Source organism: Eufriesea mexicana, unplaced genomic scaffold, assembly GCF_001483705.2.
Source record: "Eufriesea mexicana isolate 0111107269 unplaced genomic scaffold, ASM148370v2 scaffold2467, whole genome shotgun sequence".
Lineage (NCBI taxonomy): Eukaryota > Metazoa > Arthropoda > Insecta > Hymenoptera > Apidae > Eufriesea > Eufriesea mexicana.
Window position 1 is genome coordinate 1,390,038 of NW_016910588.1, and position 14,909 is coordinate 1,404,946.

Here is a 14,909-nt window from a genome sequence, read left to right on the forward strand (position 1 = left end):
TCAACAGCTCATATTGAGCTCACACTATATTCTAATATGGTATTTTAATTGTATTGTTGTATCAAGCAATACTTTGTCTTGAAACGTGGTAAAAAAAATTTAATTGATTGAACAAACAAACGATTATGTGTATAACATTGTGCCACGTTTTATATTAGCCAAACTATTTGATTTTATGTTAAACGTTATCTTTTTTTTGCACTTATAGTTTTATGCGGTAAAATTGATAATTTATATCGAGAATAAAATAAACGAAAATAATATATACACATATTTAAAAGAAAAAAAAAGAGTTATTTCAATAAATTGTAACGAATAAATTGCAATCAACGTTCCTTTACGGCTTGATCTTTTATTTCTTTATTGTAATTTTCTAGAATGTAAATATATTATTGAATTGTTTGTTTATCATGAATGTGATGGTATAATGTTTAAACGCGATACGAATAGTTTAAGGATCAATAACGTGCCTACGATTTTTATAAAAATGAAATAATGATGGAACTGCGTCCATCACCTAGTCACTTGATAATTATTGTTCAAAACTTGTATTGTAAACTTTTTGCCGCAGCTTGGATCTTTCCTCGTGAATACCTGTCTGAATACAACAATATCAAATAAAGTATTCAAAAGGATATATATTGCAAATATACTTATTTTCCGTCACTTTCCTTTATTATTACTATTACATCTGTAACTAACCCATAATAAATCAAGTAAATTTTATAAATATTGATATACGTATAAAGCTAACATAAACCGAACTATTTAACAAATTCAAATTTTTGCTTTTTTCCTACTTTTTATTATTACAACATAAAGTAAATGTCGATGGTAACAATTAAAACAAGAAAATTCTACATAAATCTATTAAAATACTTATAAATATATAATTTCATTTACCTCCATTGCTAAAATAGAAATATTAAGAAAAATTTAGTATTTTATACTTCGAATTATTTTATAACGATAACAGAAATTAGCATTCTGTAAAAAGAATTATGATAGAGATTAATTTGAATTAATAAATTGTTTAGTAAAAACTTTTTTTATTAACATAAATCACTTATAATATGTTAATTTTTATTATACATGTAAAATAATAAATAGAATACGATATTTGTATTCAAAACGACGCATATGTATATATACTATAATTTTGAAGTACGCAAGTACTTAATATATATATTTGCACGATTGTATATATATTTCATTGAACATCTACTGTCCTTATCATGTATACATTTGTAACCGAAAAAGATTTTCACGAATAATTTCGTAACTGAAAGAATACTATTTGATAAATGTATAAAACGGCATTAATATTGGGAAACAGTAAGTTATTGTAGTATAATTTAGTAATATTATCAGTATATAGTTTTCTATACGTATAGTATAATAATTATACAGATAGAGGTTAGGTTTAATGTTATTATTTTTATAAACGATATTGTCAAACATATTCATGATTAAGTTAATATCAATTGAAAACTTATTCGTTATAAACAGTGTAAATATTCTTATTTATACTTTAACGTAATATATACTGAAGTAATGTTTCTTTCATACATTCTTATTATAAATATATTAGTAATTGTAAAATACTTTATAATCGTTATTAAATATTATAATATGACCATTACATCAATTAGTTAAATTAATGTAACTAGTACAAAAATACAAAATAATATAAATATTCAAGTTGTATAAATCTTAATATGTAAAAAAATTTTCCAAAAATGTTTAAAATTTATTTTAATCTTTGCTTTTACCATTTTTTGGTATACTACTTTGCTACTTTACGAATATAGTATGAGTATAATTACTTGTAGGCTATAGGAGTACATCAATATTACCGCGAAATATGTGTAGTATAATACAAAATAATCCAATAGAAACCTCAATAAGAACAAAGTTGACAGATTTTTTAAATCCATCATATATTGAAGTAATAAATGAGTCATACATGCATAACGTTCCTAAAGGATCAGAAACACACTTTAAAGTAATTGTTGTTTCTGATATGTTTAAAGATAAACCACTTATTAAGGTAAGAATTTTATAATTAACAAAATTTAAAATAAACTGTTTAACATAAAAAACTTTGTATAATTTTTAAATTATAATAATTGATTATAGTTTTAAACTGTACTTAAATTTTAACTTGTGAGTAATTTTTTATAAAATTCTGATATATATAAAAGTATAATTTCATTGATTTAGCGCCATCGAATGGTAAATGAATTATTGCAAGCAGAATTAGAAGGTGGTGTACATGCATTATCAATTTTAGTAAGTATTATTGTAAAAGTAATTTTATGTAATATAAGAACTTTAGTATAGTGAAATTTAAAAATTTATTTACAAAGGCAAAAACACCTGATCAATGGAACGACAAAAATAATGTAACTCCAAGTCCAGTTTGTAGAGGTGGTTTTGGAAGATGAACCTTTGATGTTCAAAGGTTGCATAATTATATCAATATTTGAATCATGTACATAGTTACTACCTCTATTTAAACATATTTCCCAAGGTCCTAATTTAATTCTATTTAAAAGATGTATAACAATTAAGGAAATTAAAATAATATAATTGTGAACATGTAAATTCACATCAGTATATAATTTTTAATGATATGTAATTAAAACTGAAAAATAATTAAAAAAATAAAAAGATACATTAATGTCATAAAGCAAAAGTATCCAGTCTTAATTTTCCCTCATTTTCAGTGAAATAAAGTATATCAGCCATAGATTGTTCTGCTATTGCTTCCTCTGCTCTATCATGCACCTGTAAAATGTATATAATTGATGAAATTTGTATTGCTTTATCTTTATTATTGCAATACATACCCCTCTAAATGAAATATCTGTAGGTGGACATTTAAAGTTGGGTCCAAAATTAACAGAAACCGTAGCACTTTTATGGATCGAGACTGTAGGATAATAAGCTCCTTTGTTAATATCAACAAATGCTTCTCCTTGATTTATACCATTTTTATAAAATATAATTTTACTTCCTTGTACTGGTTTTAGAGCTTTAAGTGCTTCAGGTACTTGATCTTTTTCTTCATAATAAAGGTGACTTTTAAACTTTACTAGGGGCTAATTTATCAACATTAACTTATGAACCACATATGAAAATATAATAAATAAATCCATATTTTTTCTTACTCGATCCTTATAGGTGTTTGGTAAATGTGTAGCATCATGTGTATCAGGTAAAATTACCAAAAATCCTAATGTATCACCTTCTCCATATCCATTATTATAATGTTTACCTCTACTTTCATGAAATCTTGTACCTTTTCTGTTAATAATTATAATAATATATTTATAACGAATATCGTTTTTTATTTAAATTGTTTTATTAGAATATTTGAACTAAACTGTACCTAGATCTCCAAGAGTATCCAAATTTGTCATAACCCAGTGGAGCTTGTAAATTAGCATATTCTTGACCCCATCCTAGTCTTGTAGCTGATCCTTCTGGCATTTCCTCAATAGTTGCTTCCCAATACCATGTACCTCTACTTACGTCTGAGTAATAAGCAAACCATGTAAATAATATATAAAGTCCAAAAAAATATTTTATTTCTTAATGATTTAATTCATATTGATTGATGTAATTTAAAAGCTTTCAATGATGTAGGTCACAATTTTGACATACTATGAGTTGCTCTGACCATGCAATAGCCTTTTTCTCCAGTGACTGCCAGTCTATCTTCTGAAACTCTAAGTTGTGGTGCTCGATCATGCAAAGCAAGTAAAACTGTGCTTGGACTCAAAGCTCTGTATAACCAACCAGGAATAGGTTTTCCAGCCCAATCACTACTTTCATCAAATTCCTGTCAAATAATTCTAAATGTCATAATATCTCAAAAATATATAATATGCATCATAATTACAAACCTGTCTGAAAGGCGCATGAGGATCAGGTTCAGCAAGAATATAACGATAACCATCTTTATTAAAAGGATGTTCAAGGGGATACCCATGAGCTGGTAATTTAGGAGCTGTCATATCAGAACCCCTACCCTTTTTCCCAGGCCCTGTACTTGCTCCTTCTCCAGGAAACTTACGTTTTGCATTGCGACCACGGAAACCTCCACTAAGTGGTACTGTATATGCCATAGTTATGTTTATTAATTATATACTATGAATTTCAATACATCATTGTTCAGATATAAAATATTACAAAGATAAAATATGATTGTGTATAATTTTAAGTTACTTTTTCTAATTAAAGCTAATAATTCATAGTACAATAATTTTTTAATTGTACGTTAAAAACAAATCACAGTGTGCAATTTATTAAATAACTTAACCTATTTAAGTCATAGACATTCTATGATTAAGCAGGTTGTTGCAAGATATCATGATACTGATTAATATCTTGATAAGATAAGAAGTAACTAAAACAAAAAAGAAAAACTAACTACTACAAATCTAAAGCTAAAAATAGATATGAATACATTACTAGTAATCAAATTATGCATTAATTTAACATAAAGTACACACAAATAATTTTACATACTTTCAAAATAACAATAATTGTAATATTAATTAAATACATTTATTAATTTAACTGCATTTTTTAGATTAACATTTAAATTTAAAATCTAAATTGAAATAATATTACATTATAATTGATTCATAACTATACTTACCAACATGCTGAACACCCATTTCAGTTACTTTTAAATGACCACCTTTAATCATTGCTTCATAATTTGGCTTAATCAATTGAAGGTCAGAACATATTAGTCCAAATAACTGTCCATCTGAACTGTTTTCATCAATAGTAAATAATGTTCCAACATCTTTTAACAGTGCTCTATGTATCTATGTTAAAACATTAGTTACTTTTGTTTTTGTATGTAAAATAATCTTTAGGTAATTGTAAAGAATAAAATTTATAATATTAAATTTGATACTGCATACAATAATTAAATGATTTTAATTTACATATATGTTTAACTATAAATTACTATAAATTTTCTTACTTTACTTGCTATTTCTTTTTTCTTAATTTATTTATCACAAATAAAAGTGCAAAAAAATTTGTACAGAAAATACAGTAGAAAAGTATATAAAAAGGATTTATATGTAATCATGCAGGATGTTAAAAAAAGAGTCTAAGACATTAAACATTTTTAATACTTACCAAGAATAGGAAAAGGTATTTAGTTAGTACATGTCCTAAATTCAATCCTAGTTTAAAATGTAGTTTAAAATGTAACATGTTAAATGGAAATAAAGTAATTGATCTAGAAATAAATTAATTAATAAAATCTAAGAAAAATTGTATTATAACAGAAAATTATTGTTGACATTAATAATAAAATTATAGTGAAATACAAAAATTTAATTTTACTTTTACAAGAAGTATTTAATATATTTTCCATTGAAATACAAGATAATTACAAGTATTCTTGCCTTGTTTCATATAGTTTCATATGTATTCCTTATTCGATGTTTAAATTTTATTACATTACTTATTGTGAATAAGTATAGTAAACTCTATAAGTATTCTAAAATTATGTTTTATGTTGAAAGAATTAATTTTAGGTCCTATATTGATTAAATATGTTTATCTCTCTTAATAGGTATTATAAATTCTTAAGGTCTTAGATCCTTTTTTTAACACCATGTATAATACATTGTGAAACAAAGGATTAATTTAACTCCTTGTAAAAATTTTCATTTGATTAAATACGTAATTTACATATAAATTAGATAAATCTTACATTTCTTTCTATAATTATATACAATGAAATATATGTCAGTGATGATCATCAGTTACTTACCGTTGCATGCCAAGATTGAGTTACTCTGCGTGGCATTGTAGTCATGCTATCCCAGTGACATTCAATGAAAGAAATAATATCTTTATCTTTATGAAAAAATGTTTTTTGTTCATTATCTTTCTGAGTCATTTGTAATAAATTTGCTATTGCTGTTACACACATTTGTGGAAATGCTAGAAAAATTACTCTTTTTAATTAAATTTTAAATGTTATATCGCACGATATAATTACTATTTAATTATATTCTTACGTGCTTGGTTTTTTTTGAAACTTTCTAAACCAGTCGGAGAACAATTTTTGCACATAAATATGTAATTCATCATAAAGGGTACTAATTTACCAAGTTGGTATCCAATGCATGATTCATGAAACCATCTTGAACAACTAGCACACAATAACTCTATAATATTAAGATTTCTTTCTTTTCCACTAAAATGGTATAAATTTATAAGTTACCGATACTTTTTCATCGATTTTAGCATAAACTTTAAATAAATTACCAATAACAATTTCCACTCTCATTGTTATTAGCTCGACCATTAGGTTTCTCAGTATTTTCTTCTGGTTTATGTTTTTGTTTACTTTTATCATCACTTTTTGTTTTCATCTTATCTTCAATAGATTCAATTTGTGTTCCATCTACTTTATCGATTGGGCTACAAAAAGTATATTTATATTAAACTATGTAACTGATAAAGCACCATAATAGCACATAACCTCAAAAATATTCCTTTTCATTATACGAACTTTAAATAAATATTTCTAAATTAAATTAAAGGTACTAACAATTTATTATTATTCACGTGATTCTTGTATATATTATATATACAACTATAAGCGGCTTATAAATACCTTTCGGCTTTTTCTTCTGACATTTTTGATTTTATATTTTTCTATTATTTTTAAACTAATAATGTTTTGCTTTATCTAAATTTTTCGTTGTAGTAATATACAGTAATATATGTATAAAGCATACCCAATTATACATGTTTTTTTTCAATTCACTATTTGTTTCCACGACATAAATTACTTTTCAAAGCTTGGTTTTTAACTATGTGCCGACTGTTCACAACCATTGATTGGATACTACGGAGATTCGGTATCACATACATATCTTTCATGCATGGGATATGCAAATAGTTTATTTACGATAAAAGTCATGCAAAATGATAAACGTCATTATTATTTGTTTCATATTTTGAAAATGATATATATATTTATACAAAATTATAATTTAGTCTAATCATAAATATAAAGTAATGAAAATAATTTTTACATGTAATACGAAATATTTTATTTTTATGAAGCTAAGACTATAATTTTATAATTTATTATATTATTACTATTATTAATAGATAATATTTATTAGACCAAATTGAAAAATTCACCTATTAGGTATAAGAAATATAACATTAACATAATTATTTATAGGTTTATATGCAATACTAGCAATTTAGTTTACAAGTTTGAATAGGAACCATACATTTTTTTTCTTATGAGTACATTTTCTGTATTTGTACGCTTATTACATTAGAGCACTATATATCGTATAATTAAAAATTATTCAATCAAATTGTGTCAATATATGAAGTAAAAATTATGCAGATATTTCTATATCTTGTACCATAAAAAATAAAAAAGGAAGAAGATGAAATAAATTGAATACATTTATTTTAATTATACTTGATATTTGAAATCATTGAAATATTTTACCGGTTGACCATTTTCCTATCAAAAAAAAGGAAATACAAGTTTACTTAATTTTCCATCTTATAATCGTGCTGTTTGTATATAAAGTTGATTTTTCTTTTAGTTTAGAAAGTCATATCCTTGTTTAAATCGCATAAAATTATATAAAACTCACTTTATGTATATAGTAATCTTTCTTATATTTTCATTATTATACAACCATGAAATCAAATTCGTGCTATATAATAAAATTTTTATTCTTCATCTATTTATCTTCAAATTTATTTTTATTCATTTATTAATGTAACAATTAGCAATGTTCGTTTATTTTTTCATATTTTATTTGTTTACAAGCAGCTACGAGCAAAAGTCTCTACAAAATATTTAAGGATATGAACTATCGATTATTAGTTAATTTTAATTTTTATAAGTAATTGTACTTTATAATTGAACTTAATATAGTAGATGTTATTATAAAATATGTAATAGATGTTAACATTTTGTTTTGAAATATAAATTAACAGACTACTACAATTTATGACAATTACGTATATCGAAAATAATAAGTTTCGAAAGATTTCTTTTTAAATAACCTTGAAAATGAAAAAAATCTAATTACCTGGCAAAAACAAGAATTCTATTATAAAATATTTAAGAGGAACAAGGTATGAAAAGTTAACAAAGAAATAGGATTATAAACTCATGACAAATTACTACAAAAAATTAGATTTTAGGTTACAAAAATTGGTTACTGAAATATTTGAAGAATTTTACTAACAAACGCGTAATAAATTAATTTCGTCGATATTCAATAAAAACTTTAAAATGTAAATGTAATCACGATTATTTGACGAAATTTTAAGAAAAATTTCCTTTTGCTTAAGTATCCCTACCATATTCGTTAAAAAAGTTTACAAAATCGAAGATGAGAAAAATCCACTAAAGATACGAATAGCAACTGTTCTAAATATAATATCCATATATAAACCGTTAAGTAGAAGACCAAATATGAAGTATAATTTAAAGTAGAAGAAAAGGTAGGTAACGATATCACAAACTGAATCATTTAGTGAGTTCAAAGTTGCTATGACAGGGGTTGGATCTGTTTTGGCGCAGCGATGTTCGATGTGGCGTCCTCTGATGGCAAGCTCTGTTAGTAGAGCACGAGAAATGGTGGGGAATAGAGTGTAGCAACGGAGCGTGCGTCTACGTCAGGAAAAGCTCTGAGCTTATTGGTCCCGGTCCATTGTTGCGTATTGATTGCTGCGGAGCGGTGGTATGGTCGTTGGGACACTCGGTCGTCCTCATCGCCGTCGTCGTCGTCGTCGTCGTCGGTGGTACAGTCGAGTAGGTTAAGAAAGCGGGACACGCGTACAGATAGATCAGTTTTCCGTGTCGTTGTGATCGAAAGCGCGTTTCGTCGCGTACGATCCATGGATCTGGGTTTACTATATAATATTTACACGTAAAATACAAGTATATATACATATTATATACGTATTTGTTCATATATAATTACACGTACAAACACACATACATACAGTCACTTGCACACACATACCCACACACATATACGCGCACACTTGTAAGTACATACGCGCGCGCGCGCGCGAAACAAATACACTTACAAACATAGAAACACATACACGATTCAAATAAAAATCATTTGCATATATGTGCATATATATACATTCACACGCATATACGCGCGCGCGCTCACATTCACATCATACGTGTCCATAAACATTTACTTATAGGTATATACACACGCGCGCGCGCGCGCGTACACGTATACCGACACACACATCGTACACGCACACTTACCTATAGATATTAAATACGGGACAAATACAAGTTACATGCACGAACACGTTTGTGTGCACACATAGGGAATACGACATAGACACAAATCAAGCTAAATACAAATTCACACGCGCACACACAGTCAGACATAGACCACACGCACGCACGTATGTGTATATACGTGGACGCACGTGTATGTATATATCATCATAGTGGTGTCAGTGGGTTGTTTTCTTGTTTTCTGTTTCTCCCCCTTTCGAGATTGGAACTACCTGCAGCATCAGCGGCGGCGGCGGCGGCATCAGCTGCCGCCGAGCGTGTCGAGACCGACTTCTACTGATCCTCGGTCACGATAAACTTGGTGGATAGTTCTCGAAAGATAGTGGCGAATTCTTGCGAACGAACGCGACGGAAAGAACGAGATCGACGGACGAGAATTATGCACGGTCAGGGAATCTCCGGGTGCTGGACCGAATAACCGGGACTAGTCGATCGAAAGACAAAAATCGAAATTCGGTTTGGCTCGAGCGACGAAACGGCGACGCGACGAGTGCGAGACGCGAGCCGCTGAGCGACTTGAACGTAGCAAATTAGCAGCGCGATTGTTCTCCACTCGAAATCGTATCGCGACAGAGAAAGTTGAAACGGACTAACGAACGAGGAGCCCAACGGTCGAGCGAACGGAAGGGGAAGAGTGAGCGAGACAGAGCGAAGCACAGTGCGTGGCGAAAGGAGAGAACGGACGCGAGGGAAGACAAAGGGAGAAACGAGTGCGACGAGATAAGAAACGAGATTGAATTACGCGAGGAAGGAAAGACTGGGCCGCGAGGGGACGCGTGAGGCAGAGATCCGAGGAAAGGGGAAGGAAAGGAGCGACGGTAGAAGCGACGGTAGTAGCGTTTGGAAACGGTTGAAGAGAATTTCGAACAGAAGTGTGGTTCGGGGTGGGCGGGTGGGTGGGGATCGGTGCGTGCGTGCATCGTGCAGCGTGCGTGCGTGCGTGCGTGCATCGTACGTGCGGCGTGCGTGCATAAACAAGAAAAGGAAGAGGAAGAAGAAGAAGAAGAAGAAGAAGAGTCAGAGTCAGAAGAGGAAGAAGCGAAAGAGAAAAAGGGAAAGGAAGACAGAAGCCACGACATTAGAATCGGGAAGAAAATAAAGGAAATAAAGGTTCGTTCGTTCGGTGGTGGTGGTGGTAGTAGTAGTGGTGGTGGTGGTAGTAGTAGTGGAGGCGGTGGTGGTGGTGGTGGTAGTAATAGTAGTGGTGAGTGGGCGCAAACTGCGCGAAGCTAGTTCGTGGTTAAAAGCTGCAACGAAGCGCGAGGCGTGCAGAGTTGCAGCAGGAAATTATGAAGCGCATAAGGAGCGCCCTGTTGGCCGCCGCTTGTGATAGTTGCCGGTGAATGTGTGATCCGGGGGCAGCAGAGACCCACCGTAATGACGACCGAAGACACGACCGAAGAGACGACCGAGCAGCCCCCGGTAGACGACTGCCTGAAGGAACGGAAATGGTGGTGCTTCCTGCTGTCGAGCGTCTTCACTTTCCTTGCCGGGCTGCTGATCGTACTCCTCTGGCGTGCGTTCGCCTTCCTCTGCTGTCGCAAGGAAACCGAGTTCGCCCCGAATTACCCGAAACAGAAAGAGCAAAAGACGAGCCGCCAGGGTAAGGAGTTCGAGGGGACTTTTATGACCGAGGCCAAAGACTGGGCCGGTGAACTGATTTCTGGACAGACCACCACTGGACGTATTTTGGTAAGTTTCTCTTTCTTCTAGTTACTTTTTCTTTATCTTTCTTTATTTTCTTTTTTATTTCTTTTATTGACACGCGTATGTCCACGTTTTGCCCACCATTGCTTTCCTGTATCTTTGCTTTTACCTTGTAGCCTCGGAACGAAAGAGAGACAAGAGGAGAGTGTGAGCGTGCGACAGAGAGGGAGAGGGAGCGAGGGAGAGAAAGATATGCGAATATACCGGAGTAACTGCTACGTATTAGGACGTTTTATTATTTTTTCCCATGCACGTTTCTGTTCTCGATGGCGTCCATCGAGATTTCTCTATTTTCTGAAGTATTTCTTAATACTCAGCTATAAGCGGTATTAACTTTGAGGTAGCTTTGAAATAACTACGCGTTCCTGGAATGTCGAATGATCGGGACTCCGTGAATATGCATGAGATATGACTTCGTGTGATTTATACCGTTAATGTCCATTCAGGTTTACAAGGTGGCCTGACGTGGTTGCCCGCAATGAATTCTGTTGTCATCGATTTAAACGATATTTACGCACAAGTGTATTCATGTATTCGCGTAGAATTGCGTTACACTATGTTGCTCGATTTTTAGGATTTCTTTGATAGGTTATGGTTAGAGCGGTAGTCTCGAGATTTATTAAGCGTGAAAAGAGTAACGCGGATGCAACGGGAGACACGCAAAGAGAATCGAAACGTTGTACATGGTGTTTCGATCGTTTATACGAGATGTATATATGTACATGTATGAGATGAGGGACTAAGGTACGAATTATAGTTCGCAGTCGCATGAAGTTACTTCCATCATGTGGAGTTTTTGTTTCTGCTAAGTTAAACGTACCAGGTTGAGCTTTTGAGAAGAAAGTGAAAAGGGATCAATTACAAGCTCAAACGTATTGGTGGACCAAACTCCAACTCCTCTACTAGCTTAGGAGGAGCGTGGACTGATACATGAAATACGTGTATACGTGTGTGTAGGAGAGAAGTAAAAGCATTAAACTTTATTTTTTAAGCAGTTGTATGCCAAAGGTATTACTATTTGCGAATGGATAAAGTATCTTAATTTCTTTTCTACTGCAAAATTTGTGAATTTTGTGTTTGCATTATTTTACATATCATCTTTCGATACTCTTCGTCAACGTGTAATTAATTTTTTAATAAAATTTTTAATTTTATGGTGGTTGTATATCGAGTAATGTATCATTTGTTGAAATGAAAATTTCGTTAAAGTATTTGTTAATTGCTGCTGCCAGTATTCGTATTACTTTTCACCTGTACTTCATGGTATCCATGTATGAATAGCTGTTTATCGCAAAAACGATTTAGGTTTACCAAGCCTGCCACCTTTTCATGTCCCGGAACGTTTTTTCCTAATTAAAACATTTTTTCGGGCACTGTGTTATTGAAATAGGTTATGTAGCAGCGCACGCTACTTTAGATAATACTTTATTCATTGACGATGCATTTTGGATAAAAATTATGGTAAATTATGAAAGTAATATAACGTATAATAAAATTGCGATATATTTTTCCGAATCAGTGTAAAAAGTTGTATATTCGTTTTAATAATTAGAACGACGGTTCCACTTTATATAGGTTAGGTAGAATATTATATATCTAGGAAAATGAATGAGATAACTTTAAACATTTTAATTATTATTTAACGACAAATGTATGATTGGACTTCCTTTGGTTATAATTTCTTATAAAAAGTTCAATATTCATTTTAATAATTAGAATGAGAATTCCACTTTATATAGATTAGGTAGAATATTATATCTGGAGGATAATGTATTAAATAACTCCAAACGTCCCAATTATTATTTAATGTTAAATATTGGATAGTTGGACTTCCTTTGATTATAATATCTCACAAAACGTTCCATATTCGTTTTAATAATTAGAAGAACGATTCTATGATACTTTATACAGATTAGATAGAATATTATATCTGTAAGATAATATTTTAGGTAACTTTAAATGTCCTAATTATTGTTTAACGACAAGCATTGTATGATTTAGTCTTTCTTTGGTTATAATTTCTTATAAAACGTTACCTGTTCGTTTTAATAATTAGAATGGCGGTTCCATTTTATATAGGTTATGTAGAATATTATATCTCGAAGATAATGTATTAGATAATTCTAAACGTTCTAATTATTATTTAATAATAAATGTTACATGATTAAACTTTCTTTGGTTATAATTTCTTATGAAACGTTACCTATTCATTTTAACAATTAGAATGGTGGTTCCATTTTATATAGGTTATGTAGAATATTATATCTCGGAGATAATGTATTAGATAATTCTAAACGTCCTAAGTATTATTTAATGACAAATTTTACATGATTGGATTTTCTTTGGTTATAATTTCCTGTATCTTTTCTCGTTGCTTTCGTTCGTTGCTTAGCTCATCAGCGATCGATTGTATCGTGCGACGATTGTATCGATGATCGTATCGATGAGTATGCGACGTGTTTTCCGAGAAATTTGACATGTGAAAAGAAAAAATGATCACAGCGTCTACGCGCAACTATACCATGTTATATACATATATATACACGTACATATAATGCCATGTACAGAAAGTGAGTTCACGGCACGAGTTAGCTCGAGTATCGTAGCTGGTGACCCAGTTTTCGTTCGTGGAACCAGCACGTCGTTGACTGAAGTAGAGGGGTAGTTTCTACGCAGTGCGTGCTTTATCCTGTGGGGCGTGTTTCCAGCCTTTTTCCTTTTCCAAGCTTCACGATTCTATCCTCCTTGTTTTATTTGCGTTGCTTCTAAATGAAAAAAAAGGATAAAAATACTAATTTCTATTCCAAATTAGAGGAGTGAGATTTTTAATGGCGTATGCTGCGATAAATATAGCTAGAATTTTCTTAATGACAACCTTAGTCGACTTAGGCGATTTTGATATAATTTCAGTACGTTTGTGATACAACATTTATAATTTTTATATTTTTCTTTTATTTCTGTGCGATTGTGTAGGTTGTTTCATTAAAGTTATTGCAACGTCGATGATAAGTATATGTAATACTTGGAGTATTTTTATCATCTTTTAAGTGCTAAGGATTTTTAGTTACGATTGTTTTAATGTAAAATATATGTCATATTATTATTTCGTATTAATGGTTTCAGTTTTGTAAAGGGATATTTCATGCACGAAAATGGAAATAGAAGTCGAGAAATTTTAATTAAAGAATGACTAATTTAAAAATAAAAGTTTCTTCTACATTTATCTCTGATGTGAATTATAATTTCTTTTTTTTTTGTATAAATCCATATATTTAATTATTAATATTTTTGTGGAATACTAAGTATAATTTTACTCTAAGAGTCTTTTGATAATGATAAATGTGAAAATTAAATCATAAGTGAAGAATGATGAAATGAGAGGATTTAGTCATCTAATCTGAACGAAGGCAGTCAAGAATCGATGATTTATACAGCTATCCTATATCCACTCGTGTATATTTTAAAGTATCAACTATTTTATAACGTTTAATTTTATCTAAATTGCTCATAAATATGAAATTTTTATTATATTTCCAATTTATTGGTATTTCCTAATTACACGGTATATTTATCTTGAAATATCGTGTTCTTATTTATAAGTATACGCATACCACTATATCTAAAATAATCGGAGATTACCATAATTACTATCTAAATAACGCATAACACGATATCCGAAATTCTATCGCTTTATTTACTCAAAATATGCACTAATATTAAATAGTAGAACGTAATGAATCGTACTTTAATGTTCAAATACATGGCAGCTAAACTTCTTTACGAATTTAATGTAATATTAAATTATAGTTTAACATAAGTTTCAATGGTTCGTGTATTAAAT

General features: G+C 30.5%; 4 protein-coding genes across 17 annotated transcripts in view; 2 read left to right on the forward strand and 2 right to left on the reverse strand.

Moving 5' to 3' along the window:
- The first annotated feature begins 1,242 nt into the window (after nucleotides 1–1,242).
- LOC108550092 (bolA-like protein DDB_G0274169) lies at nucleotides 1,243–2,465 on the forward strand. Its single transcript, XM_017903724.1, has 4 exons — nucleotides 1,243–1,335; nucleotides 1,833–2,050; nucleotides 2,224–2,292; nucleotides 2,370–2,465. Exons 1-4 carry the CDS (start codon nucleotides 1,305–1,307, stop codon nucleotides 2,445–2,447), a joined length of 396 nt encoding a protein of 131 aa, XP_017759213.1. The 5' UTR covers nucleotides 1,243–1,304; the 3' UTR covers nucleotides 2,448–2,465.
- A 2-nt stretch (nucleotides 2,466–2,467) lies between these two features.
- On the reverse strand, nucleotides 2,468–4,138 carry ash2 (set1/Ash2 histone methyltransferase complex subunit ASH2). The gene is made up of 7 exons (XM_017903714.1): nucleotides 3,912–4,138; nucleotides 3,670–3,847; nucleotides 3,395–3,539; nucleotides 3,174–3,309; nucleotides 2,853–3,104; nucleotides 2,679–2,790; nucleotides 2,468–2,547 (listed from the first exon to the last, which is right to left on the reverse strand). Exons 1-6 carry the CDS (start codon nucleotides 4,131–4,133, stop codon nucleotides 2,686–2,688), a joined length of 1,038 nt encoding a protein of 345 aa, XP_017759203.1. The 5' UTR covers nucleotides 4,134–4,138; the 3' UTR covers nucleotides 2,468–2,547; nucleotides 2,679–2,685.
- A 302-nt stretch (nucleotides 4,139–4,440) lies between these two features.
- LOC108550065 (set1/Ash2 histone methyltransferase complex subunit ASH2-like) lies at nucleotides 4,441–6,684 on the reverse strand. Its single transcript, XM_017903665.1, has 6 exons — nucleotides 6,662–6,684; nucleotides 6,310–6,465; nucleotides 6,060–6,238; nucleotides 5,810–5,982; nucleotides 4,670–4,844; nucleotides 4,441–4,454 (listed from the first exon to the last, which is right to left on the reverse strand). Exons 1-6 carry the CDS (start codon nucleotides 6,682–6,684, stop codon nucleotides 4,441–4,443), a joined length of 720 nt encoding a protein of 239 aa, XP_017759154.1.
- A 3,848-nt stretch (nucleotides 6,685–10,532) lies between these two features.
- slo (calcium-activated potassium channel slo) overlaps nucleotides 10,533–14,909 on the forward strand; it is a 229,620-nt gene continuing 225,243 nt past the window's right edge. For all 14 annotated transcript variants that reach the window (XM_017903705.1, XM_017903699.1, XM_017903701.1 and 11 more), the window contains exon 1: nucleotides 10,533–11,053. In XM_017903705.1, coding sequence (XP_017759194.1) covers nucleotides 10,739–11,053 — 315 coding nt within the window. In that variant the 5' untranslated portion in view covers nucleotides 10,533–10,738. The remainder of the gene's footprint in view (nucleotides 11,054–14,909) is intronic.

Excerpts from the sequence above, each read along its gene's own strand:
- LOC108550092 (XM_017903724.1), top strand. The coding sequence starts at position 1,305 with ATGTATAAAACGGCATTAATATTGGGAAACA. Across the intron at positions 2,051-2,223 it reads AAGATAAACCACTTATTAAG|CGCCATCGAATGGTAAATGA; the intron begins GTAAGAATTTTA and ends TCATTGATTTAG. Across the intron at positions 2,293-2,369 it reads TACATGCATTATCAATTTTA|GCAAAAACACCTGATCAATG; the intron begins GTAAGTATTATT and ends TTATTTACAAAG.
- ash2 (XM_017903714.1), bottom strand. The coding sequence starts at position 4,133 with ATGGCATATACAGTACCACTTAGTGGAGGTTTCCGTGGTCGCAATGCA. Across the intron at positions 3,310-3,394 it reads GGATACTCTTGGAGATCTAG|AAAAGGTACAAGATTTCATG; the intron begins GTACAGTTTAGT and ends AATTATTAACAG. Across the intron at positions 2,791-2,852 it reads CAGATATTTCATTTAGAGGG|GTGCATGATAGAGCAGAGGA; the intron begins GTATGTATTGCA and ends TACATTTTACAG.
- LOC108550065 (XM_017903665.1), bottom strand. The coding sequence starts at position 6,684 with ATGTCAGAAGAAAAAGCCGAAAG. Across the intron at positions 6,466-6,661 it reads TCAGAAGAAAAAGCCGAAAG|CCCAATCGATAAAGTAGATG; the intron begins GTATTTATAAGC and ends TACTTTTTGTAG. Across the intron at positions 5,983-6,059 it reads TTTCAAAAAAAACCAAGCAC|CATTTCCACAAATGTGTGTA; the intron begins GTAAGAATATAA and ends TAATTTTTCTAG.